The sequence below is a fragment of the Microchirus variegatus genome (assembly GCF_963457635.1).
Source record: "Microchirus variegatus genome assembly, chromosome: 5".
NCBI lineage: Eukaryota > Metazoa > Chordata > Actinopteri > Pleuronectiformes > Soleidae > Microchirus > Microchirus variegatus.
The window spans coordinates 17,055,501-17,080,231 of NC_139806.1; the positions used below are offsets into that span (position 1 = coordinate 17,055,501).

The 24,731-nt window shown below is 41.2% G+C and overlaps 1 protein-coding gene across 1 annotated transcript; it reads left to right on the top strand.

Moving 5' to 3' along the window:
• Positions 1-130: 130 nt before the first annotated feature.
• On the top strand, positions 131-24,294 carry per2 (period circadian clock 2). Its single transcript, XM_083890592.1, has 24 exons — positions 131-271; positions 6,515-7,037; positions 11,022-11,114; positions 11,251-11,405; positions 12,061-12,182; positions 12,275-12,476; positions 13,232-13,283; positions 13,746-13,888; positions 14,401-14,479; positions 14,593-14,699; positions 14,788-14,941; positions 15,051-15,165; positions 15,393-15,536; positions 15,672-15,762; positions 15,860-16,040; positions 16,331-16,455; positions 16,614-16,820; positions 17,602-17,865; positions 18,383-19,224; positions 19,582-19,698; positions 20,644-20,869; positions 21,054-21,261; positions 23,275-23,425; positions 24,087-24,294. The coding sequence occupies exons 2-24, from the start codon at positions 6,589-6,591 to the stop codon at positions 24,285-24,287; spliced, it is 4,428 nt and encodes a 1,475-aa protein (XP_083746718.1). The 5' UTR covers positions 131-271; positions 6,515-6,588; the 3' UTR covers positions 24,288-24,294.
• Positions 24,295-24,731: the final 437 nt, after the last annotated feature.

Below are 24,731 nucleotides of genomic sequence, written 5' to 3' on the forward strand. Positions count from 1 at the left end.
GCCGACTGGCTCAAAGCGCCGTGACGCAGTGACTGACAGCTCTTCCGGCCAATAGGCGCAGAGCTGGGGGAGGAGCTTAGGGATAGCGTTGGAAATGAGGTCAGTGTCTGCCGGAGAGTGAGAGGACAGATTCCCGGGTGTGAGGGAACTTCAGTGGAGAGAGAACCAAACCCGAGTCTGGAACCGGCAGCGGCTTCAGTGACGGTCACCTCCACAGTCGACGCTTCATTAACTACACCGAGTTTCCAACAGAGGCGCCGCTTTACGTGAGGTTGGTAGAGTTTTTCTCGCTATTTGCTCTAGTTTTAACTGTTTTTACCAGCTGCATTCGCTGTTTTTACTAGCTTTACACTAGCTGTACAATGAAGACGTCAACAGTTACAGTAAAACAAGCTCAGCTCTGCTTTCTCTGAGTTTATTATTATTATTTTTTTTTATTATTATTATTTTAATGCTGCGTGGACGTAAAGCGTGAAAGCCGCATAACTGTGTCAGTGCAGTGAGGGAGAGAGAGGGTCAATCCTGGTCACTGGACTACAGTCAGTGGACTGCAGCTGCAGCCCTGCCCACAGGACGTGACAGCAGCGCTACACCACTTGTATTAACGCAGTTACATATGATATGAAGGGGAACATCTTTACTCTTAATCTGATATTATATCACGATGCTGCAGACTTTACACAGTCGGGCTCCCGCGCTGCACGCTGTCACATGTTCAGCCTTACATAAAGAGTGCGTTACTGCAGCAGCACAAGTTCACACGCTCGCTGCCTGTCACTGTTCACACTGACACGCTGTTTTAACATAAAAATACATGTATACATGTAACTGTCCTTAATTAACACTACAAAATATAAATCTCAGCATTGATTATATCATAAAAATGACAGTCAAAGTGAGATATTTGAAAATCATAGACAGATTAAAAGTTGCAGATGTCTCTTATCAGAAATATCTAGGATCAAAAGAGGTCTGATATGATGAATAGAATGTATGAGAACCTCAGTTGTCTGTATTCATGCTAATTATCAACATTATTTATGTAAGTTTGCACCCCCCCCCCCCCCCCCCCCCACACACACACACTGAAACTTGATAAATGCTGAGATGTGCACACAACTGTTGAAAAGTTATTTCATGTATTAACTAATTTTATGTGGAGTTATATCTAAGTGTTCTGCAGTGCACACACAACATGCAGACTGTGTAGTCCCATAAATGTCAATTAAGGTTAAGCAATTTCAGTCAGTTGTTATCAATAAACAAATATAGGTTTAGCAAGATTGTATATCAGAATTCAAGTAATTCATAATCATATAAGGAATTTGCTTTGGTGCTTTGCTGCATGAGAGAACACAATATATAAAGAAAATGTTATGTACCAATCTCCTCTGATGATTATTTCTTAAGATAATGCACATGCTTTATTTCGTCAGTTGTGTTCAACAGCCATGGCACAAATGTCAGGAAACATCATTTCCTTGAATGACTGGAATGCGGGTCATGTGGCGGTGTAGTGGCTAGCACTGTTGCCTCACATGAAGATGGTCACCGGTTAGAATCTGGGTTGGACCGAGGGGCCTTCCTGTGTGGCGTTTGTTCTCCCCGTTTGCATGTGGATATTCATTTCCTATGTTTTTGCTGTAATGGACTGGTGAACTGTCCAGGGTTTAGCCCACTTTTCACCCCTATGTCAGCTGGGATTGGCTCTAGCCGCCCCTTGTGGCACTTCAAAGTACAGTTAGCTAGTCACCAAAATGTTCCCATTCATGATTATCCTAAATAACTGAAATTCAGCAAGCAGAACTGATTTTGAATTTTCTCTTCATATGTCCAACCCTAGCGTTGACCTTAGACTATAAAGGAATGCCTGACTGTAGCAGAAGGGAGTTTGTCTTTTGTTTGTCTTTTAAATGCCAGCAGTGCCCCATGAGGACATTTGTGAGATCATTAACTGCGGGCAAACAAGCAGAGTCCTGTCCTCATGTCCTCTAAAAACTCTTATATTGTGGAAAACCACCAAATTAACCAGCAAGGTCATCATTTGAATGCGTGATCTCCTCAAATCTGGAGATAGTCTTTTTTTTTTACCTCACTGAAAAAATAATGATGGGAGTTAAAAAGATAATATACTGTTTATTGGTCACTCAGTTCATATAATTTAATCATCTCAGTGGATCATAAAATAAAAATAATTTGTTTCTTTTAAGTTTGGAAGATACGCTTTTATTGGAGGTTTTCCTTCCTAAAAATCATGGCACATTGTGCATGTGCACCATTACTGGCCACTGGCTTTTTTCAAGCAAAGGAAGAAATTATACAAACGATTCTCCTATGTGGCATTTAAATATGATTTCACCTATAGTCAAATGTTCAGCTGTTAGCGTGAGTAACACTGAACTACATTTCCGTGACATAGTCCAGGAACACATCAGCTGCATCTGAGATGGTGGGAGAGAGATTCAGCTTCTCCTTTGTGAATCCAAACGGAGGAGAAAATGTTACTGACTTCTGTACAACATGCTTATCTCACTGCAGCAGTCGCTCTGGGTACAAATGTCCCCCCCACCCACCATTTTGGCACATGAGATGGTGGCTGCAAATGCCTTTTCCTTCTCCGCTTCAGTTAGAGGATATCTTGTGTTTGAACGGGAGTTCTCAGAGCAGGGCACTCCCGACGTTATGTATGTCTCACTGGACGGTGCCAGATCAGATTGTGTGATGTACAGGATGTACAAAATGTACAGTATGTTTACTTTTCAGTTTGTAGAAGACCCTAACTGAACTCTGTGCAGGAGAAAACATACCAATCCACACAATGTCCTGTGTCAGGATTTAGGAAAATGAGAAGCCTTTAGGTGGAAGGAAGAGTACATTGTGTATAGTATGCATGGTATCCATTACAGCTATGTTATGTGAGTGCATATACTGTAGATGTAGGTCACTGTAGGGGGAGCAAGCTGTAGATCAACCTCAGTCATGTGCTCACATGAGATAAGTCACAGGCACTTATTACCTTAAGCGCTGCATAGTGATATTGATATATATCAGTCCAAACTATACTGATAAGAATCCAGAGAGAACAAATTGAATATTTTCATAATCTGTTCAGAGGCTTGGTGTTGCAACCATGTGTAGTCTAGTAGCCAGATTTCTTCAGCAGAGATGTCGAAACATGCCTGTTCCATCGACATGATGTTTCAAAACAAATTAAACTGCTTCACTGACAGATTTTCAGACCCTACATGTGTGGTGCTGAGATATTAAAGTATTGAATCGAGACTTCCTGTATAGGAAATAGTTGTTCACTCCCACCTTAAGAACAAATGCAATCAAAGTTACATTTCCGACCACGACTACAACATCAGTTGTAATGGTTTATGGTCTGAATGGATTTTTTCCCCACCAAGGCCAACTCAGCAGCATGTTCCCATTAGCCCGAAATGACTCTGTGATATCATTTAAATGACTGAATGTGCCCGCGTACAGCATTACATATGGAACTGGTGATAGTGTTGTCCCTCATGCCTTGTTAGCCACCTGCTGCTTGATTTACCTCACTTGCTGTGGGACATTTGACCTGCTGCAGAACGCTGTGCACTCTTGTCAGTAAATGTCTGACATTTAAGGCCTAAATGTTTCATAATGGCTGTGCAAAAGCAGTGGCAAAGAAGAACACGCGTCAAGCTCCCTCTAACTCGGTCTAATACTATTACTGGTTTTCTGCAGCTAACCTGTGTCCCAAGTCTTTCTTCCACTTCCTTCCCCACGACAGCACAATAGGATGAATTGAATTAATTGGGTGTCATTGTCAGGTGAAAGAGAAAAACACACATTATGGTTGTTATTTTCAGCAGCAACATCAATCTACAGCAGATGTAGCAATCTGGGTCTAAAGGGAAGCACATTTCAAGAAATAGTAAGCAGGTGGTTAGGCTGAGGTTTGGGTATGTTTCCATAAACACAGAACTAACCTATGTTTGTTTGTTGTGTCATACTAAATATTTGATTCATAATGTACCCTAAGACACCAAATTCTCCAAGTTCCAATTCCTTTTCTTTCTTTTTGTTGGGATTTTATTAATTTGAAAAGAAACTAGCAAAACGAAATAATTATTTTACACAAAAATCTTCAGGGTGACTAACAAATACTCTCACCATTTAATGAATGGATGGGCCATTCTGACTGTCTTCCACATTTAACATACAGGGAAGAATACCTGTTAAGAGTGTGAACTCTTAAACTTGGTGAAATGTTGGCACTTGGCAGTCAGTTCTTAAACTTTAGACTATACTTGGAGCAATAATTACTCCTTCTGCAGCAGCACCTGCCAAAAAAAGATGCTGCAGAGCTAGTGCAGAATATTTTATATATGTTACTAGGGTTGAATGAATTGGGTAAAATATCAAATTCCAGTTCTTTCAGCATATATTGCGATTTGTGATCTATATTTTTTCAGGCTTCAGTTCAATATTCATGTATGGATTTAAATATAGTATGGTAATTTAGTAATATTTTATTAATCAAATAACTGTTGCAACCCTAACAAAATAGAAAGGTTGAATATTGGCCTTTGCAGTTTGCTCATTGTGTAGTTTTAAAATTATTAATTGCTCTTCCTTATCCTAGGTTGACTGGCTGAATCACATCTCCCAGGTTGAGGAGACTATCTATGCTGTTTTTATTTACATTACAAGACATTGCCAAACTCCCTGCTCTACAAAGCTCACTCAAAGTGAGGTCACAATGTTCTGGCCATAAATATATGTTTATATGTTCCTTTGACTATCTCAGTAACACAGTGACGTTACCATGACCCAGTTTTCACAGCTGTAGGAACAAGTATGTGTGACAGGTCAGTGAACTCACTCCTGGCTTCCATCTGGCAGTGGTCCTTCAGACAGGTTGATCATTAATAGGCATTTTACTGCACTCACTCGTCTTAGCGTACAGTCAGACGCGCTAAAGTTCAACACTGAAAAGTTATATCAAATGATTTCTAGGATGTAAAATGTTCATTGCGTTACCTGTATGTAATCTAATGTTGCACTATTCTGTGTTTGCCATGCAGCAAGTAGTGCATTTTGCAGGTAACTAACAATTTAAAGGCCAGTGTTAATCCGTCATGTTTGGTTTTTAATAACAGTGTTAAAGAGTGCAAACCTCCTACATTTGAACAGCTATTGATGTTGTTGTTAGGATTCGTTGAGGACAATGTTAGAGTCACGGCCGGTAAAAACCTACGTCACAGAGGCTTAAGTGGTTGTGTGTGCTTGACTCTAAATACTTGACTAAATAAACACTTGCACATCACCATGGAGCTTAGGTAAACGGTATTGTTGAGCTGTGTGTCTACAGAAAAATAAGACTTTCCATGACGCAGAGAATGGCGTGTCAGCAGCTAGTCAAGTTATGCCAGGAAAACAGCCAGGCCAGAAACTATACTCCGATGCTATGTGGCTTTCATGTGACTATATGTTGCCCAGATCCTTGGTATATGTATCAGTAATGCAGACCAATGTACCAGTTGTACTGGAATTCATGGTAGTGTGTTTACTGAAGAGTAAAAACACACATAATCACTATAATTATGTGTCATGGACACAAGCATGACTGAAGCAGAAGATTCCTCCAATTGCTTCCATGCATTCATTTCAACATTATATGTTGGAGGTTTTTCCATCTGATCATGGTTACTTTCCAGTTTTAACACCTCGCTGTTAATGCTCCCAAAATATCTGACACATTCCTGAGAAAAATGTAACCAACATGGAGTGGTTTAGCTAGACAGTTACTCATGCCTCTTTCCCATGTTTCCGAAATCTGGCATTGGTATCAACAATGACACTTGTGTTCTGCAGGCTGCTGGATCACCTGGCTACAGAAAACTGCTCTAACTCCCAGGTGTCGCCCTATGGTGGAGCACAAATGGTGTCAAGTGTTTTATGGTCCTGTTGCAAAGGTTGTAAAAGGTTGTCAGACGGGACAGATCTGCTGATCGTAAAGGTCAAAGTCTCCACCTGCAAAAGCTTTGCACTGTTCATCAGAGAAACAACTGCAGGGGTCTGCAGAGGTCAGAAGTTCAACCCAATATCAGAGAACATACTCTGTTATTGTACCAGACAAGAAAGGCAACTGAAGAAGGACTGAAGCCCCACATTTACATTTAACTTTGTGCATGTTTTTCGCGTTTGCATGAATGTATACGCACATGCAAATCAATAATTACTAAATGAATATGTGTTTCAGTCTTCCACAAAACCATTAATTTAAGTTCCTGTTAGTACGGCATTAAAATATGCACCCTGAGGCAGTGCAATTATTCACATAGCTTATTAGTTTATTCACAACAGTCAAAATTATGTCATTGCCAACGTAATAACGTACTAAAAAGATGCGTTGCATCTATTGAAAATGTATTAACCTGGTTGTGCTTGTCTACTCAATATTGATTAATGAATGAATTACATTGTATGATGGTGACTAACATGCAGTTCTCCTCTTTCTCAACAGATTGATGGGGTGATTCTGTTGTTTCATCATCAACTTAACTCACCTGGAACAAGTCCAGGACATCACATTTCCTCATGTCACACGACTCAGATTCAAAGCCTTACCACTTCCAGATTCTGGAGGACCAGGATAAAGCCACGGGGTGCCGAGTGTCCACCTCAAGCAGCTCCATGACAAGGGGGGCCTCTGGGTGCAGCTCCATGGCTCAGCTGCACAGGATAGGAGGTTACAACCAAGGTGCCGCTGAACTTGGCCTCCCCTCAGAGGGCAGTGACAGCAGCAGCCAGGAGTCTCCTGCCACGATGCACAGCCATCGCAAGAACACCCACTCCCATTTGCTCCCCGAGGAAGACGTGGAGATGAAGAGCAGCGGGTCCAGTGGGAGCGGGACCGAATCGCACGGCAATGAAAGTCACGGCAACGGGAGTCGCGGTAACGAGAGCAACGGCCACGGGTCAGTGGGCAGCTCCAATGGCACCAGCAAAGACTCTGCCCTGCTGGAGTCTTCGGAAAGCAACAAGAGGTGAGTGGCGTTTGTGAAATGTTCGAAACTATCTTTTAGATAATCTTTACATATGTACAAAGACTGATGTCTCTGAACTTTAGCGGATTAAAAAAACAAACCAGTCACGTCAGTGTCGGCTGTGTTCGTTAGAGTTGACTAATGAGTGTGGGCCAAGGCTTCAGCGATGGCCATCAAACTCTTGAACAGGAAATGAAGTGGAAACATTAGTGACTCCACTTCGCTCATGTTCGTTTTGTTAGACCATAAAAGTTTGACCACAAACCAAAAATGAAATAAATGATGGTGATTTCAATGACCCACTCTGGGTACAAGTGACATGAATAAAAACCTGCCAATATGAAAATGCTGTTCATCAAAAAACTTTTGACTTAAATACAACGTCCTGCACTTCATCTCATACTTGTTTGTTTAACATTTTTCAGTTTAACAACTTTTTTTCTGCTACTCTAATTTTCATCCAGCACTTCACGATGCCCTGCATCAGAGCTGCACGATATATTAATGTTTAGATTATTTCGAATATTAGAAGGGACCACATATTCTGATTAGCTGTTAAAGCAGAATCTGATGTTCAGTTGATGGTCCAGAATTAATCAACAACTGGACTTCACCCAAATCTGATATTATAATATATATAATAATGAAATTCTGGCCATTTTCTTTGCAGATTGCTATTTTCCTCCTGTCTTCGTGATATTTCTATTAACCACATGGTAAACCATGAATGAGTCTAGGTCTTGGCTGTCAACCATAAACAGTCACTGCACTGTTTGAAAAGATTCCTGCGTAGATGATAAAAAAAAGGTTTGCTGCGTCATCGTTTGTGAAGAGCATCAGAGTTCTGGGCTGTAGCCAGATTTTTCATCTCCAAGCCGCGTTTCACATTTTAGGCAAGGGAAAATATTGTGCCTCATGCTGAGGATAATTAACAAAGAAGAACAAAATGTTACCCCACCATTACAGTACTGGGACAAGAACACTAACTCTGCATGGTCATGTTCTTCTACCGACACTTCTTCTGTGCTAACATTGTACTGAGCATACTGATTACACTTATATTTAATAATGTTTGTAGTCTGATTACATTTTCCATTTATTCCCAACCATACTTTTTCTCAAACCGCAGACACAGAACAAACAGACACTTTGGACTCGGGCTAATAAAAATGGCCCTTTTCAAATATGTGATGACAATGAATATGCAGCAACAGGCAGATACTGTGTACACATAATGAAAAGACACTGGTTGCAGTGTTTCCCTGTCCATTTTATGTCTTGGGTGTCTTTTTATGGTCCTATATTCGTGCCACATGTTATTTTAGCCTTGGCGTGTACTCTGCATTACAAGTTGTATTACTCCCGACTTGGATTATGCTTTATTTAGCGTGATGAGTCTACTTGTCAGTGGCAACGTGTGGCAACTCTCTGCCTAACATTTTACAGCATACTGTACAACTCGACTATAGGAGAAGGACTTTATTTTAATAATCCCAGATTGCATGTCCTTTTTCCTCTCACTCCCAGCCCTTCCTCTCTGAGCTTACTCTTTTTTAAACCACTCCTCACGCTCTTTAACTACTTGTTAAAAATTGGCCTGTACTCGGATGCTGTGTAAACAAAAGCCGAACATGACATTGTACTTGTGCATCTTGGTCCCTGCCTGGTTTTGCTTTAAGATGCTATTTGTATCCGTTTAATCCTGTTATTTATAGCAACATGTTGTATTGACAAGGTCAGGGAGTGTCCTGGAAGAATCAGTCCACAGGTGATAAGCTTGTGGGCTAATCATCGGGTCACACATAGGCAAATCTGAGCATCACTGAAGTGAAGTGCTTTTTTATCGTCTTTGTATTTAGGTTTGAAAGATATTTTCTGGTTGTTTTCCGGTTGACACTTGTCTACAGATTTTACCGAACAGAGCACTCCTCCACTCACCCACATGGAACAACAGTGGCCTTTGAAGACCAAGACAGGATGTTTTCTTTTGTTTGTGTAGTAATCTTCAGTCACAAAACATGCAATGCTCACACTGGATGATAGGGCTGCAAGATATCAGGAAATCATGGGATATGCGATAAAGTTGCTGAATATTGCAATGACGATATCACTTGTGTTTATTCATATACAGTTCACAATATGATGAAATGAATTCTAAATAACAAAAACCGCCAAAAATATACTATATTTATAAAAATTGAGGACTGGCAGCAGGTTCAAGCAGGTCAAGCAGTTGTTTGCAATGATGATAGATTTATGATATATTGTGCAGCCATACTGGCTGTTCAGGCTGCTGTAGAAAGCAACATAGTGGTGCAAAATGGCCTTCTCTGTAAAGCCAAGCCCATAGTATATTCAATTACAATTACAATTATCAAGAACCATGGGCCCATCTCACTTATTCACGTTATACACATTTATTTGAATTTATTCAAAGGCGTGTTACTCATATATCGTACAAAATGGAAAAACACACACACCAGGCTTTTTCGCCCACCTCCGCTCACCTCTGCCTTATTCATATTCAGCCGTTTAACTGTGTTGTTCATGTCCCTCCAGTGTAACGGGATATCCTGACATACAGCTGATGTGCTAAGAGGTCAGGTGTTCATGTGGGCCATCCGTGGAAAGTTTCTCATTAGCCAGGACCACCTGGCATTTGGAGTAGAGAAACTAAAAGTGGAAACTCCTCTGCACCTTCTAGTGCTTTTTTTGAAGTCGCATATTTCGACCACTCTGCAAAAGGAACCTGCTAAGCACTAATACATGTTCAGTCTGTCAAGTCTAAAACCAGCTGTTGGAGGCTATATTTGGTACTTGGAGAGGCTATTTATAAAGGTTTCTTTCTATTCTTAGCCAGGTAATCAGGTAATTTGAAGTAGTGTAATGTCTCAGACAGCTGTTAATAGCCTTAGGTTAAGCTTGTTGTCTAACAGTCCTTAGTTAAGTGGACAAGAGCCCAGCACAGATACTTGAGTTAAGTTGGCTTTATTTTTTGTGTGTGCACTGTATATATCTGTATTTGTCAGATTTCATTAAATGCTGCTGTGCACTCCTCCCAGTTTCGATTCGCACCATGATGCTATGTCACTGGAGAGAGTCTGCTAGTTTCTGAGTTTCTCAGATACATGCAAACTGCCGTCTCCTCTCGGTGTGATGCACACACTGGGGACCCTGAGCATAGGTGTGGACCTGATGTCCATTATGCTTTAAACTACACCAGACACACTTTCTACCTCTGCCATTTGTTGACTCACAAAAATTGATAAAATATGTTTTAGGTCTATATAAATAAAGCAGACAGTCGGACAGTTGTGTCTGTCGATGCACATGAGCAGTTTCACTTCAGGTATAAGTGTAGTTCCTTGTCAGTCCATCTTTTGGCAACTACTTGGCAACCCACAACGTGCGGAAGGGGTGTGGAGGACAGCATTGTGCTTACATATCTTACATATTGTCCTTTTAAGCACCGTAACGACAGCAGGTGTCTCAGCAGGTGTTATTCATAAATTGGAACTGGAAGTTATTTTTTAATAGCACGTGTATTACTGTTTGAGGTGGGAAAAGTACTTAAGATCCTCAGGGCAGTGAGCGTGACCTCAAATTTGAAGTGTTTTTACTTTTAAATGAGAATTGAAGCTGCACCTGAGGCCTGCTGTTCTCCACTCATGTCCACAAAGGCAGAGGGTCCATTGATCTTTATTCAGGTCATCTTAACAACACCCCACATTGTAAGGCTGGTTTTTATTTTTAGTAATAAGTTAATTTCAGCATCTGAACAACAACAGAAGGAGAAGGAAGTGCATTCATTAACTATCAGAAATGTCATCCTTTGTACAGTGTTGTTTACAGGAGCATTTCAAATCACTTTCAAAGCCTCTTACCCCAACCACCCCAGTTTTTTCTTATTATTAATGCATTCATTCATTTATTTGTTTGTTTGCTTTTGCCAAATTTTGCATTGTTCTTGTCTCCCCTTCATAGCTCCAACTCCCACAGTTCATCTCCTCCTGGCAGTTCCAATGCCTTCAGTCTACTGAGCTCAGAGCAGGACAATCCCTCAACCAGTGGCTGCAGGTAAGTGCAGTGACGGTGTCACCCAAACTGTAGACTAGTTTATTTTTTAAATTAACAGCACTTATATTGAACGTTTTATTCTATTTCCATACTTTTTTTTTTCTGACATCCGATTGTGTTGTTCTCCAACCTGCAGTAGTCAGGAGTCGGCTAAAGCCAAGACACAGAAGGAGGTGATAAAGACCCTGAAAGAGCTGAAGCTTCACCTGCCTGCCGAGAAGAGACATAAAAACAAGTCCTCGACACTGAACACCCTGAAGTATGCACTGCGCTGTGTCAAACAAGTGGAAGGTAAAGGGCTTTCAGCGTCACCCTTCTCTCTGTCTGTCTCGTGGGTTACTACTAAAGTTCACACTTTAACCATTTACATGCAAATATATACATGGAATTCAAATGGGAAAAAAGCATGGTCCTGATGTGTCTTTACTAAGCAACAACACATGGGAGCTGTTGAGATGAATTAATAAACACTTTAAACTCAGCAAAAATAATGAAAACAAAGACCATCAATTATTGGCTTTGCATATCCCTCAATGAGGGTATGGAAAACATGTCTGTGCGCATTATCTCATTTACCAACTGATTCAGGAGCTGTGAGGATAATGAGATTCGTTAACAAAGACTGTGTCACACTTGTGTATACAAAAGACGCAGCATGTGAACTGACGTTTACAGCAAGTGTTTCTGTAATCTGGCCCTGTTCAAACTATCTGCATTTGTACTTTGTGAATTAGTTCACAAGAAAATATCCACGGGCTAATGGTGAAGCAAACACGGCAACACACAGGAGGGAACATTTCCTGTGCAATGGTGCACTAACAGAAATTAGCTGCAGAGGTTCAACAGAACAGAAGGTTGTTAAGGATATGATCTGTTTTAGAGTAATGCAGAGGCATATTGAGTCCATTAATCGGACGGTGACAAGTGATCGTGTCTGTTTTTGCAGCCAATGAGGAGTATTACCAGCTTCTAAAGATCAATGACAGCCCACCCTCGGGCCTGGATGTGTCTTCTTATACAATAAAGGAAATAGACAGCATTACCTCTGAATACACCCTCAAAAACAATGTGAGTAACTGAATGATACATCAAAATATGATGATGTATAAAAAGTTAAGTCATTGAGTAAATCTTTTTTTTGCATTTTGTGTTGTCTACAGGACATTTTTGCAGTAGTGGTGTCGCTCATCACGGGAAGGATCGTCTACATTTCTGATCAGGCTGCTTCCATCCTCAACTGCAAAAGAGATGTGTTCAAGAACTCCAAGTTTGTGGAGTTCCTTACGCCGCAAGACGTCAGCGTATTCTATAGCTTTACAACACCTTACCGGCTGCCTTCCTGGAGCATGTCCACTGGTGCAGGTACAGAAATATGATAAGTCAAGTAGAATTTTTTTAATATGTCTCAAAGTCCTTCTTTCCTTTTCTCAATTCAGATGAGTACAAAGAGGGAAAAATCTCATAAAAGTTATATAGCATACTGTATCTACAGTATAGACACATGAGCCACAAGATTTTCAAACAGACAGGGTCTTGTTACTTCATTTGCATTGCACTTTGTGTACAATAGAAAGACTAAGGAAGAAGCAAGCTGAAACAGACTAAAGATTCGGGATAAAAAACGGACAGGAAGTATGACGCAGGCACAGGCTGCTGTCAACAAAGTTAAGTTGACCCGATCTCATTCATGAAAATAAGCACATATTCCTCTTTCAACGAAGCTGAAAAAAGAGCAAGAGTCGGAAACTCTCCAGTCTCTATGGACAAATTATGCCTTTATTTCCTGTCAGAATAGCGTATTAGTCTTGGGCTTGTAGCTACAGAAGGTCATGATTTTTTGCCTTTTTTTAGATTTTCTGTGTCTCTTTCAGTTCCTCAAAACAGGGCTCATTATCTTCTCTCCAGTTTAACACATATTGGACTGGGCCTAATAACTTGTCTAAACATGTCTCGTCTAAATCATGTCTTACGCCTGGGTATAAATAAATAGCTTTTTCAATTAATTGCTTTTAATTGCAGGGCGGTGCTGAAATTGCCTGCAAGAGCTGAGTTTCCATTCAGCGTATAGGTCGTATAGTGTTACTTATGAATTAAAATGTTTTTTTTCCCTTTTCCAGAGTCATCCCCGCCTGACTGTATGCAGGAGAAATCCTTCTTTTGTCGTATCAGGTGAGTGGCACATTATGCAGCCATCTGCTGCTAGTACCTTTTGTAGTTTTTATTCACAAGATTCCACTCTAGATGCTTTTCAATGAGGTTGTGACCTCATAAGCGATGCATGCTTTTTTCCAGGAGGCAAGTGACGCACACATATGCACATACGTACCATTTTTGCTTTACTTTAATGGTTGACACTTAAGCAGCAGACAGGAACCACACACAGTTCTGTGGATTTCATTATCTTTTCATTATGATTTAATCTCAGTCGTCACTTGAAGTCTTAAATGCACACATCCTCTTTGAGTTGCCCTCATCAAGCATGATGGAGATGGCTGGAAAAATGGTCAAACACTGCCCCCATGTGTTCAGAATCTCGTAATCCAAAATCCATATACCTCAGTTGAGCATGGGAAAGCTTGAGTGAAACATTGCCTATTTAATAACAAAGCTCTTTTTCTATATAAATCGCAGTGGCGGCAAGGAGTGTGAGGGCGATATACAGTACTATCCATTCCGCATGACCCCCTATCTGATGAAGGTACAGGATCCTGTACATGCTGAGGACCAGTTCTGCTGCCTTCTCCTGGCTGAGAGGGTTCACTCTGGTTATGATGGTAAGTACCTGGAAATCAAAGAAGCAGCAAAACTGTTTTCAGCTGTGCTAACATAATTGCACCCTTAATTGTTTTTATGGGTTTTCTAATCATCCAATAGCCTTCTAACGGGATTAGCAAACACAATGTACCATTACAACGCTGGAGAGATGGTTGCTGCAAATGGGCCTCTATACACCTATGTGCATATTCCATTAAAAAACAGACATTTGCAGCTACTGATAAATTTGATGGTATATTCGTTTAAACAAAGCACTTTTTCTTAAAAAATAAGGACATTTCTAAGTGACCCCAAACTTTTGAATCGTAGTTTATCTAGTCACTGATATCAATCTTACTTTAATGTGTATAATGATTGGTGATAGTCATACTGCATCTGAAACCACATTTTAAAAACTAAAATTTGGGCAAAATTAGAATGTAGACCCCAGTGTTTAAAGATATTAGACTATGTCCAATTCAGTTTAGAACAACATACAATTATTCGCAATGTTCTTTTTTCTCCCTTACAGCTCCCAGAATCCCAACAGACAAGCAGATCTTCACCACCACACACACTCCGAGTTGTGTGTTCCAGGATGTGGACGAGCGGTAAGCCTTGGCACAAGTTACAACATGCTGGGTATTTTTCTCTGAGATCACCCGGGTCAAACCATACACAGTTAATTAACAAACTGAGATGATGTGTGTTTTGTTTACATCAGGGCAGTTCCTCTTCTTGGGTACCTCCCCCAGGACTTGATTGGCACCCAAGTCCTACTCCACTTGCATCCCAATGACCGACCGATCATGCTGGCCATTCATAGAAAGAGTGAGTGCACACGATTAGAAAAAAATAATGCACATATTTCCTATGTCTGCACAGTATTCAAACTATGTTTTTGTGGCTTTGTTTGCAGTTCATCAGTGCGCAGGGCAGCCTTTTGACCACTCATCCGTCCGGTTCTGTGCACGAAATGGAGAGTACATCATTCTAGACACCAGCTGGTCCAGTTTTGTCAATCCCTGGAGTCGCAAAGTCTCGTTTGTCATTGGGCGACACAAAGTCCGCATGTGAGTATTGTCTCGTAATGTCTGATTTAAAAATCCAAAAATAAATACAATCTGATGTTTGATGTAGATGTATCTTAATCTATTGGTGTTTGTCTTTATTTCGTAACAGGGGCCCTGTGAATGAAGATGTGTTCTCAGCCCCAGTCTCCTCTGTGAGTGAGATGAATTCCGTGGATTCTGACATCCAGGAGGTTACCGAGCAGATCCACCGCCTCCTGCTTCAGGTGAGAAAGTGAACAGCGATCACATAGCTGAGGTGTCAGAGGAACTAAAAAGATAAATCAAATCTAATAAAGATAATGACAGTGTATGTAAGAGCAACCTCAGGAACTTAATCACCTTAAAATGTCAAACTGAAGTGGTAGAGTGACACGTTTATTGGTTTTAGACAGTTCTACACCTTCTCTGCCATGTGACTCACCATCTCTTCCCTGTCTTAATCACGGATTAGCCAGTTCATAACAGCACATCCAGTGGCTACGGTAGTCTGAACAGCAATGACCACCTGCTAGGAATGTCCTCCTCTAGTGAGAGTGTGAGTAAGACTAAGATGCTTTGGGAGGAAGAGGAGGAACTGAGCAGCAAGGTCAGACCTGTGAGTAAACCCAAAAGATACTGCCCTGGTGGTCACACTTTGGCAAGATTTTACAATAAAGCATACAGTATCTATACAGATACATGCATTTTCTACAGAACTTAATATGCACTGTCTTGTGTCTCTATATCACAGCGAACCTTTCAGGAAATCTGCAAGGGTATTCACCTTCAGAAGTGCCTGGAGCAACGGGCAACCAAAGCAGACAACAAGAAAAACATTGGCAGTAAGTAGCCATAGAGACCATGAGGATGCTGATTTGTCTTTTTGTGACTGTGATGTTGGGAGAATGTATTAACCTTATGCTGCACTCTTCCCAACAGAATCTGTACATAAGAGCACAGCAGTGGTCAGACCCAAAGACTCAGCAGCAGCACCTCTCAACTGGAGGGAGACGTGGTCAAATGTGGAGGAGAGTAAGCCACCTTTCCAAGAGGAGCTGACCCTCAATGATCAGACCGTGCACTCCTACCAACAGATCAGCTGTTTAGACAGCGTCTTCAGGTACAAGACAATTACACAACTGTGCATGACAAAGTGGCATAAAATGCATTTTATTAATATACTACTTTGGGGTCACCTATACAATTTCTTTGTGTGTTCTATTAAAACTCACTTTTATTCATCAAAAGAGTTGAAAAACGAATAGAAAATATAGTCAAGACATTGACAAGATTAGAAATAATGATTTGTATTCAAAATAATGATTTTGCACTTCAAACTTTGCAATATTTATGGCGCTAGATGGTGAAATTGCAGGAACTTATAGGTATTTTTGTCATTGATTCCTGTAGATATTTGGAGAGCTGTAATGTTCCCATCACCATGAAGAGGAAGTGCCACTCTTCTTCTCTCACCATGTCCTCGAACTCGGACGAAGACAAACAGAAAGGACCCAGCAACACGCAGTTGTCTAAAGGTGTGGCTTCATACTTTGAAATGATACAAGACACTTATTGTCACCTCATCATTAAAAAGCCCTTTAACGTCCTTGACACTTTAAACATCTCTCTTCTCTCTCAGACTTTACAATGCCAGACCATTGTCAGTATGTTTTTTCTCTGTTCTCTTTGGCAGAACCAGCCTTGTTGAAGGATCAGTCTGGTGTTTCCGCTTTGGATGATCAAGACAAAAAGTCCAGTAATACGGCCACAGCAGTAGTGGGTACTTCGCTGCCCCTACCTGTACCTAACAAACCCGAAAGCGTGGTGTCCATAACCAGCCAGTGTAGCTATAGCAGCACCATAGTGCAGGTTGGGGACAAGAAACCTCAACCAGAGTCAGGTACAGTGCTGTGAAAAGATTTTCACATCTTATATGATGTTCTCTATTATCAGAGTGAACATATTGTTCAACTGTTATTCATGTATGACTTGAAAAACAGCCAGCGTGACGATTTGCAGTTATATCTGTATTTTTTTATTTTTAACTGTTTTGAAATGTAGAAATTTGATAGAACTTTACTCATTCAAGTTTTATTGTATCTGATGCTTGACTTTTAAAAAAAATCCCTTTTTCTAATTACATTTTCGCAGTTTGAAAAATTCTACCTCTTTTCCTAAGAAGAAAAATTAATGAAAGAGTTCAAGTTTTTTTCACAGCACTTTAAATGCAACTTAATGGCTCTGTGCGTGTGTCTGTGGAAATCTACTTCATATCTCAGACATAGAAAATACTGGTCCATATATTAGTACTAATTGGATGTAACTCAATATGATATATATATCTTTTGGTTTAAAAAGTGAAGCCTAGGATATTGGAAATATCAGTGTGATTGACAGCTGGTACATTTCCAAAAGGTGCCTGGTAAACACAGCGCCGACCAAATCGCAAATCTGGAGGCTTCAAAACGGGAGTTAATTGTGCACCCGAAAGACTACGTCCATTTTTACATACAGTCACTGGTTGAATAACATGATGCAACAAGCTTCATGCATCAGCAAAGTACTTGCAATTAGTGAGGTGACAATCAGGGCGGATTGTTCAGTGGTTTGCTTTCTTCTATTCTTCACTGCACTGCTTTTAGAGTATGTTTAAGTCGTTTTCTCCACTGTCATCCATGCAGAGATCATAGAGGATGTACCAGGAACAGGGGAGATGGCAGAACCCTGCCAAAACATTGGGGTTCCTCCTTGTGCTGTTTCACCTCCCACTCAGGAGAGGGAGTCTTACAAGAAACTGGGGTTGACCAAGCAGGTTTTGGCTGCCCATACTCAGAAGGAGGAACAGGTCTTTTTGCATCGCTTCAAAGAACTCCGTAGACTCACAACACTGAAAGACGACTGCTCTCAGTACCTGGAGCGCCAGAGGCAACAGGTCCCCAGCGATGGTACTGACCCACTGACCCCCCACAGCCACACCTACATTATATAAAACTCTGGACATTGCTAAAACAAAGTTGGCAAGAGGAACAGCCCACATGGTGCCCAGCAGTTCTTATATTGTGTTTACTACTGGGTTTGAAAGAGGATTTGTTTCTTGCCCTTTTCAACTTTGTTGTAGCGATGTTGCTATGGTCTCACACGTCTTTCATCACCACGTTGTCATTAACACAAACACATCCCCTCTGCAGACCTTCATTTAACTCCTCAACTTTTGAGAAGATTAGTGAGGCTTTTTAGGTTTGGTAACATTGACGGTTAATCTGCTGGCAACCCAATTAAAAATTGTGAAAATATTGGCTGCATTATTGTTATGTGATGGTCAAATTCAATATTAATCTGTAATGACATGTTATGGTCATCTTATGACTTGATATATTACTCCTCTTACATCTAACACCTTTAAACAAGTTTTTTAAATGAATTAAAATGTGCCTCATATTCTCTCATTCTTTGACCCTGTAGCTCTGCCCGCCACTCGCTCCCACAAGCAGGGTGGACAAGGCGCACACACACGGCGAGGCACGCGGAATAAGAAGACCAAGTCGAAGCGAGCAAAGCAGATCGAGTCCTCGGACAGCACGGAATCTCAGCACAGACAACAGCATCTGCGGCCACCTTTTTTGAACCATGGTCTAAACCCTACCTCGTGGTCTCGCTCTGACACCTCACAGTCTACATTTCCCATGGCTTACCATCCCATGATGCCAGGTTTCCCACTTCAGGGTTGCATACCCCCTGGCACCGATGCCACTCTAGGAGGTTTTGGGGGCAACCAGGCTGTTCAAGCCCCTCCCTGCCCTCCACCCATCCAACCTGCTCCCTTTAGTGCACCCATGGTCACTCCCGTTGTGGCTCTCATGTTGCCAAACTATATGTGGCCTCCAGCACAACAGCCAGTGTACCATGCAGAGACTGGAGGCTTCCCAGTCCAAACACAACCTTTTGGTCCAGCTGTCTTTCCAGGACAGAACACTCTCCCTGCTCAAACTGCCTTTTGCCTTCAGAACCAGTTCCTCCCCCATACCCAGCTTGCTCCTCAAGCAGGTTACATGACCCCAATGTACCACTTCCCTCCAGCATCGGAAACACCAAAGGGTCTCATGGAGGGCCAATCTCGACCCTCCACGCCCCAGTCTGGATTAGGTGGAGGTCCGGCATCCCCACCTTTGTTCCATTCTGGCTGCAGCTCACCACTCAACCTGCTGGAGCTGGAGCTATCTGTGGACAACGCGGTGCTGCCCCCTGGAGGACAAGGGAATAACGCGGCTGAAAGGGAGAAAGGAGCAAGCGCTAAACAGACCAAGGTGAGGAAGTTTAGGCAGGCAAACGAGGAAATAACTTCTTCTGTCTTACTCCTTCCTTCCCTATGTCTTCCAAAGTTAATTCACCTGTAGCCTCCTCAAACTGCCAGAATAAATGTCAAAACCTCGCTGAACTTTAAATTTGGGGTTCGTGTGACCCCAGTCGGTGGTCTGTGGCATGATTCCCCATGACAGATCTTATATCGCTCAGGGCATAGTTATTATCATATCAAATCACAGATAAAGAATAAAAAATAAAAAATGTTGTATTGCTATGCCATTTGTAAAGTCCAGTCAATCTAGACTCCTCTGATGAAATGTGGCCAAGGGTGTTAACACATGATGTTATTATCCCTTTAGCCATCTCTCAGTCTACTTGGTCCACCTGGACCATTGTATTGCACGAGCCTGCCCTGTGTCTGTGAGCGTTTGTCTTGGGATAAAGTGTGCTCTAGACTGAGGGCTCAAAGCAATGAGGTAGGCACCTCATCAGAAAACCTCTTCATTTCTCCAATCCTATTCCCCCCAATTCCATATGTCAATTATATCCTCAACAGTTTCTCCTTTCCCCCCTCTTTTTTTGTGAATTATGATTTAGAAACTGCATTTTTTTTCCCATGAATTCACCAAAGAATAATGCACATGGTGTCATTGATTTTAAAGCTTAAGGCGGAGAAACTAAAAGAACGCAAAAGCAGTGTTCTGAACTGACTTCATGTGTACACATACAGTACATTCACTCTTTGATTTTGCATGCAGGGCCTCTCAGACCTCAACTATAATAGAAACATTAGGAGTGAAAACCTTTTCTGCATCACTGGAGACATCTTGTTGTTTTCTTAATATATTTTTTTCCTATTTACAAATATATTTGCCCTCCTTTAAATGGTGGGAAAGAATCGGGATCACTAAGGGGTTTTAAAGGGGTTGCAGTAGACTCTGCTCATCCCTCCCTTTCCCAAGCGTGTCAGAGAACTACGGTGGCCTTTGCATACCAGAAAAAAGGCCACTCTTCTTCATATACACAGTACACTTCCACATCAAAGCTCAAAAACATAATAATTTTTCCCTTTTAACTTTGCTTTCGTCAAAGAACCAGCAAAACTGTTTTTTTTTAAAAAAGTGCCTTTCCTTAAAAAATTAAGGACATTTCTAAGTGACCCCGAACTTTTGAACAGTAGTGTATATTCAGGCTCCTAAATGTTACACACTGGTCCTTTAATGGCCTGATATGTTTCTGGTGATCAGATGGACATTTTTCCATCCTCACTGCAGAAATATTTTCCTGTCGGAGCCTAAAATGTAGAGGTGAGATGCAACACAACACAGCACCTGCCGGGATATTACAGAGGCACCAGATGGAGGGAGCACTGCAGTCTGTTGGTCAGACTTATAACGTTTGTAATGTTTGTGTGTTGGCAGGCGAGCTCACGGGGCGACGGGAACAACAGTGACAGTGTCAACTCTTCGTCCAGCGATATGTTGGACATTATTCTCCAAGAGGACTCTTGTTCAGGCACAGGCTCGGCCACCTCGGGGTCCATGGGCTCGGGTTCCAATGGGTGTGGCTCTTCAGCCAGCGGGACTTCTAAGAGCCAAACATCAGGCAGCGGAGCGTCGGCTAGTGGGAACTCTGGCAGTGGAACAGGTCTGAACTTAACTTTCAACATTGGCGTATTATTAGGTCACCTCACACACACATCAGTACAAAGTTTTGCATATATGCAAATATAATTGCATCAGGGGCAGCAGAACCTGTCACATTTTAAGTTTTTGTCCTTTTTAAAGTCACAGTATTTTTTTGTAATACTCTGCTGTTTAACTGTTCTCAGGAAGCAACAACAGTAGCCAATACTTTGGCAGTGTGGACTCGTCACAGAACAGCCAGAAGGTCAAAGGTCACTTGAGCGGCAGCGACGGAAGGCCCGTGGAGATGGAGCAGAGCGAAAACTTCATCAAGTATGTACTACAGGACCAGCTGTGGCTGCTCATGGTCAACACTGATGACAAAGTGATGATGATCTATCAGCTCCTCTCGCGGTGATTAGGAGAGGAGTTTTAGCCAATAAGGAGTGGGATAGTGGCCCTTTAGACACTGCTGTAGGATAGGTTATCAATCTTCTGTTTGTTGTGGAAGGGAAGGGTTCCTATGTAATAGACTGGTTTCCATTTTTAGACTATGGAGGATGTGCGCTCAGCCAGGAGGCAGTAAAAAGCTTGGTGTAGGTGCCGTGATCTGATCTGTACACAAAAACTAGAGGACAGTAGATATGTCAACATGTGCAAATTGGTTTGGATCTAATTAACTGTTTTCATGGAAGTAAAACTAAGTAATCCAATTGCATTTAATCCCCTTTTGACGTGCACAGAGTTGTCTGATTTGTCCAGAAATAGTAGTAGGAGAAGCTTCACTTCCACTGATTTCATTTCTCTCCTCTCGCTTCTGTGGCTGTCATTACATGTTAGTTTCTTCTGTTTACTGCAATGAATCTACAGGCTCAGCCGTTCATACTGCTCCTGTGTTTGATAAAGAGGACAGGAGGACATTTACATCAATCCAAACACACATCATTTACTGCCCTACAATGTGGAGTTATTTTAAGTATCCCATTAAAAACTGTGGAGGCTCCAACTGTTTACATGAACACCAATCAGAAGGATATTTGGCATAAACCACCCACTTGATCAGACTGGAATTTCTTTCTGAATGGGCTGTATAGGACCAGATTATTCAGATTAGCATGTTTACATGGAGAATTTTCTTTTAGAGCAGGATTTTATTGAGATTAATTTGTCCATATAAACATAACTAATGAAATGTCTTTAAATTAACATTCACAGTAATTAATACTAATAATAAGTAACTAATACAGCGAATAGAGGATAGTAATTCAGCTGGAAGTCATAATAACGTTAACCCTAACTGCTCCAGAAATGCCATATTACAACAACAATTTTACCAAAATGCAGGGCTGGAGCAATTAACTAAATAAAAAACACACATAAGACAAAAAAGGTCGCCATAAAAAACAAAAAACCTGGGAAATACAAATAGAAGGAACAGGAAAGAACTGGGTTAAAATGGGATAATTGCACACAGGTAAACTACATCAGGGTGGGGTAGACATTTACCACAGAGGGAAACCAGACAATGACAGGAAGTCACATGAGAAGTGACACGAGGACGAAACTACAGAGAAGAACATGAAACCAACAAGACCCAAGTCCATGAAAACAATGCACACAGATCTGATTAACACCACCTAAATTCCCTAAAACACATCTCAAATGAATAATGAATTGAATATTGACATACAGTACAACTCCCAAGCCCAAGTGCCTTAATCTGCTCTGTTCACAAAAACATGAAACAACAAAACTGAGCTTCATGCGCAAAAATCAAGTTCAGCTGTTTTCTTCAACACTCTAAAATTACTAAAAAGTTACTAAAAATCCAATTTAATCATCACATAAAATAAGAATAAAGAGAATATATAGTTTGAATAAAGAGACCTTGCACACTACTGTACATCTCTGCCTCCTGACTGCCCATACATCTCTACAGTATTTTCACTGGGAAACTTGTTTGTGAGCTGCAGTCATTTGGTAAACGGTAGAACTGCTGCTTCATTGGCACTTGAGGTGTTAGTTGTTTTTGCATATGGGCTGTTTGAACTCAGTATTGTTGTCATTTTAATTAAAAAAAATAAATGGGAACAAATGGGAAGAGAAAACAGTTTTGCAGCTGGCTTTGTCGAGTTGTTTATGTTTCCCTTACGTTATCTTGGTTTGTCCTTTTGAATCGGTGTTGCTCACTAGAAATTCAGGTTGTAGTTGCAGGGACAGATTTTTACCACAAGGTGGCATCCTTATATCAAGTCAAACCATAGCTCCTTCATGAGAAGTCAGCAGATGCAGATGTTATCAGCAGTCAGTTCAGCTGTCAGAGGCCGTCATCATTGTCATCATTGTCATCATTGTTTTGTTGTTGTATCACATGCATGTTAGGTGTACTGAAGGTCACTGTGTTTTTGTGTGTGCTCGTCTCTACAGTGACATCCAGAGAGTGCTCAGAGAAGACAGAGAGAAGCTAAAGCTGCTTCAGAAGAGCCAGCCACGCTTCTCTGAGGAGCAGAAGAAGGAGTTGATTGAGGTGCACCCCTGGATCAAGAAGGGAGGTCTGCCCAAGGCCATTGACATCAAGGTACAACATCAACATTTATTTCAGTTGAATTTAACTTCAAATCAGTGTCATTCTGTTCTGGGGAAAACTCTCTTTTACTCAAGTTTATTTTTGTGATGAGTCTTAACAATGATACACACTGATAATGAACTATAAAGTGTATAAATGAAGTGAATAAAATGGAGTTTATTCTAAAATGTTAACATGTATTTTTAAAATCTGTAAGTCATTAAATTAGTCAGTAAATTGACTCATTGCACATTGTGTGGCATCAGCCTTAGTGTTGTCTACTCGTGATCATGTTAACCCTTTGTGCTCAGGGGCACCCTTGGTAAATTGGAGTGGGAATAATACACACCTCCTTATATGGACATCCTGCGGGGGGGGGGGGGGGGGGGGGTTTATAGGTCACATCTGCAGGCTTTACAAAATGGGTTTTTCATCATCTTATGTGTTGTTGAATCAAAATTATGATTCATTTTATGTGAGATTTATTTTGAAATATCACATCATCAGATTGCTTATAGGTTGTGCTGGGGAGAAAAAAAGGATATAAGACGCTCTATATTGCACATTCGTATAGCCTCTGTATATACATGTTAACATAGTAAAAGAAAGAAGCAGTTTTTCTAAGGGTTCTTAAGAAGACCTTATACTCATTGCCTTATGGTTACCTGTTTAGGTGTGCTCCTGCTGTGACGGTTCTTCAGAGGCAGCAGCAGCAGCAGTGGAGGATCAGCCAGAACTGGACATCAGTGACACAGAGGCAGCAGAGACCGTCTGTCAACAGAGGGCCAGAGAAGAGCCATCGAACTCTGTCATCATCTCCTGGCCTGGCTCTTCATCTGGCTCCAGCTCTCAGACACGACCAATCAGACAATAAACTTCATGACGGAACATTCTTATTTAATGTCACTGTCTTGCTGTAAGATGTAAGGCAAAAGTGACTCATATACTGTACATACTGTATATACTGTATGTAAACTATAGACTTTAAATGACATCAGATTTTATTTTAATATTATCAGCTGCATCAGGATGTGTTGCAGAGTTCATTGCTCTGTTTTGTTTTGGCTTTTGTGTTCCACGTCTTACAGACCAACAAACACGCACAGCAAACAGAGGTCAAACAAACACCAGCCAAGCAGAGGCGGCTTTATTCGCATGCCGGGATGTGGCTGTGTAGTGTATTGACTGGTGTTATCATGAGTGGTTTTAGCATTTTATGACGACAATGTGATGAGATGCCTCTATGTCTACTACTACTGCATATAGTGAGGTCAGTATCTATCCAGGCACAGAGTCAGCGATGGTCTCTGAAGCCTTT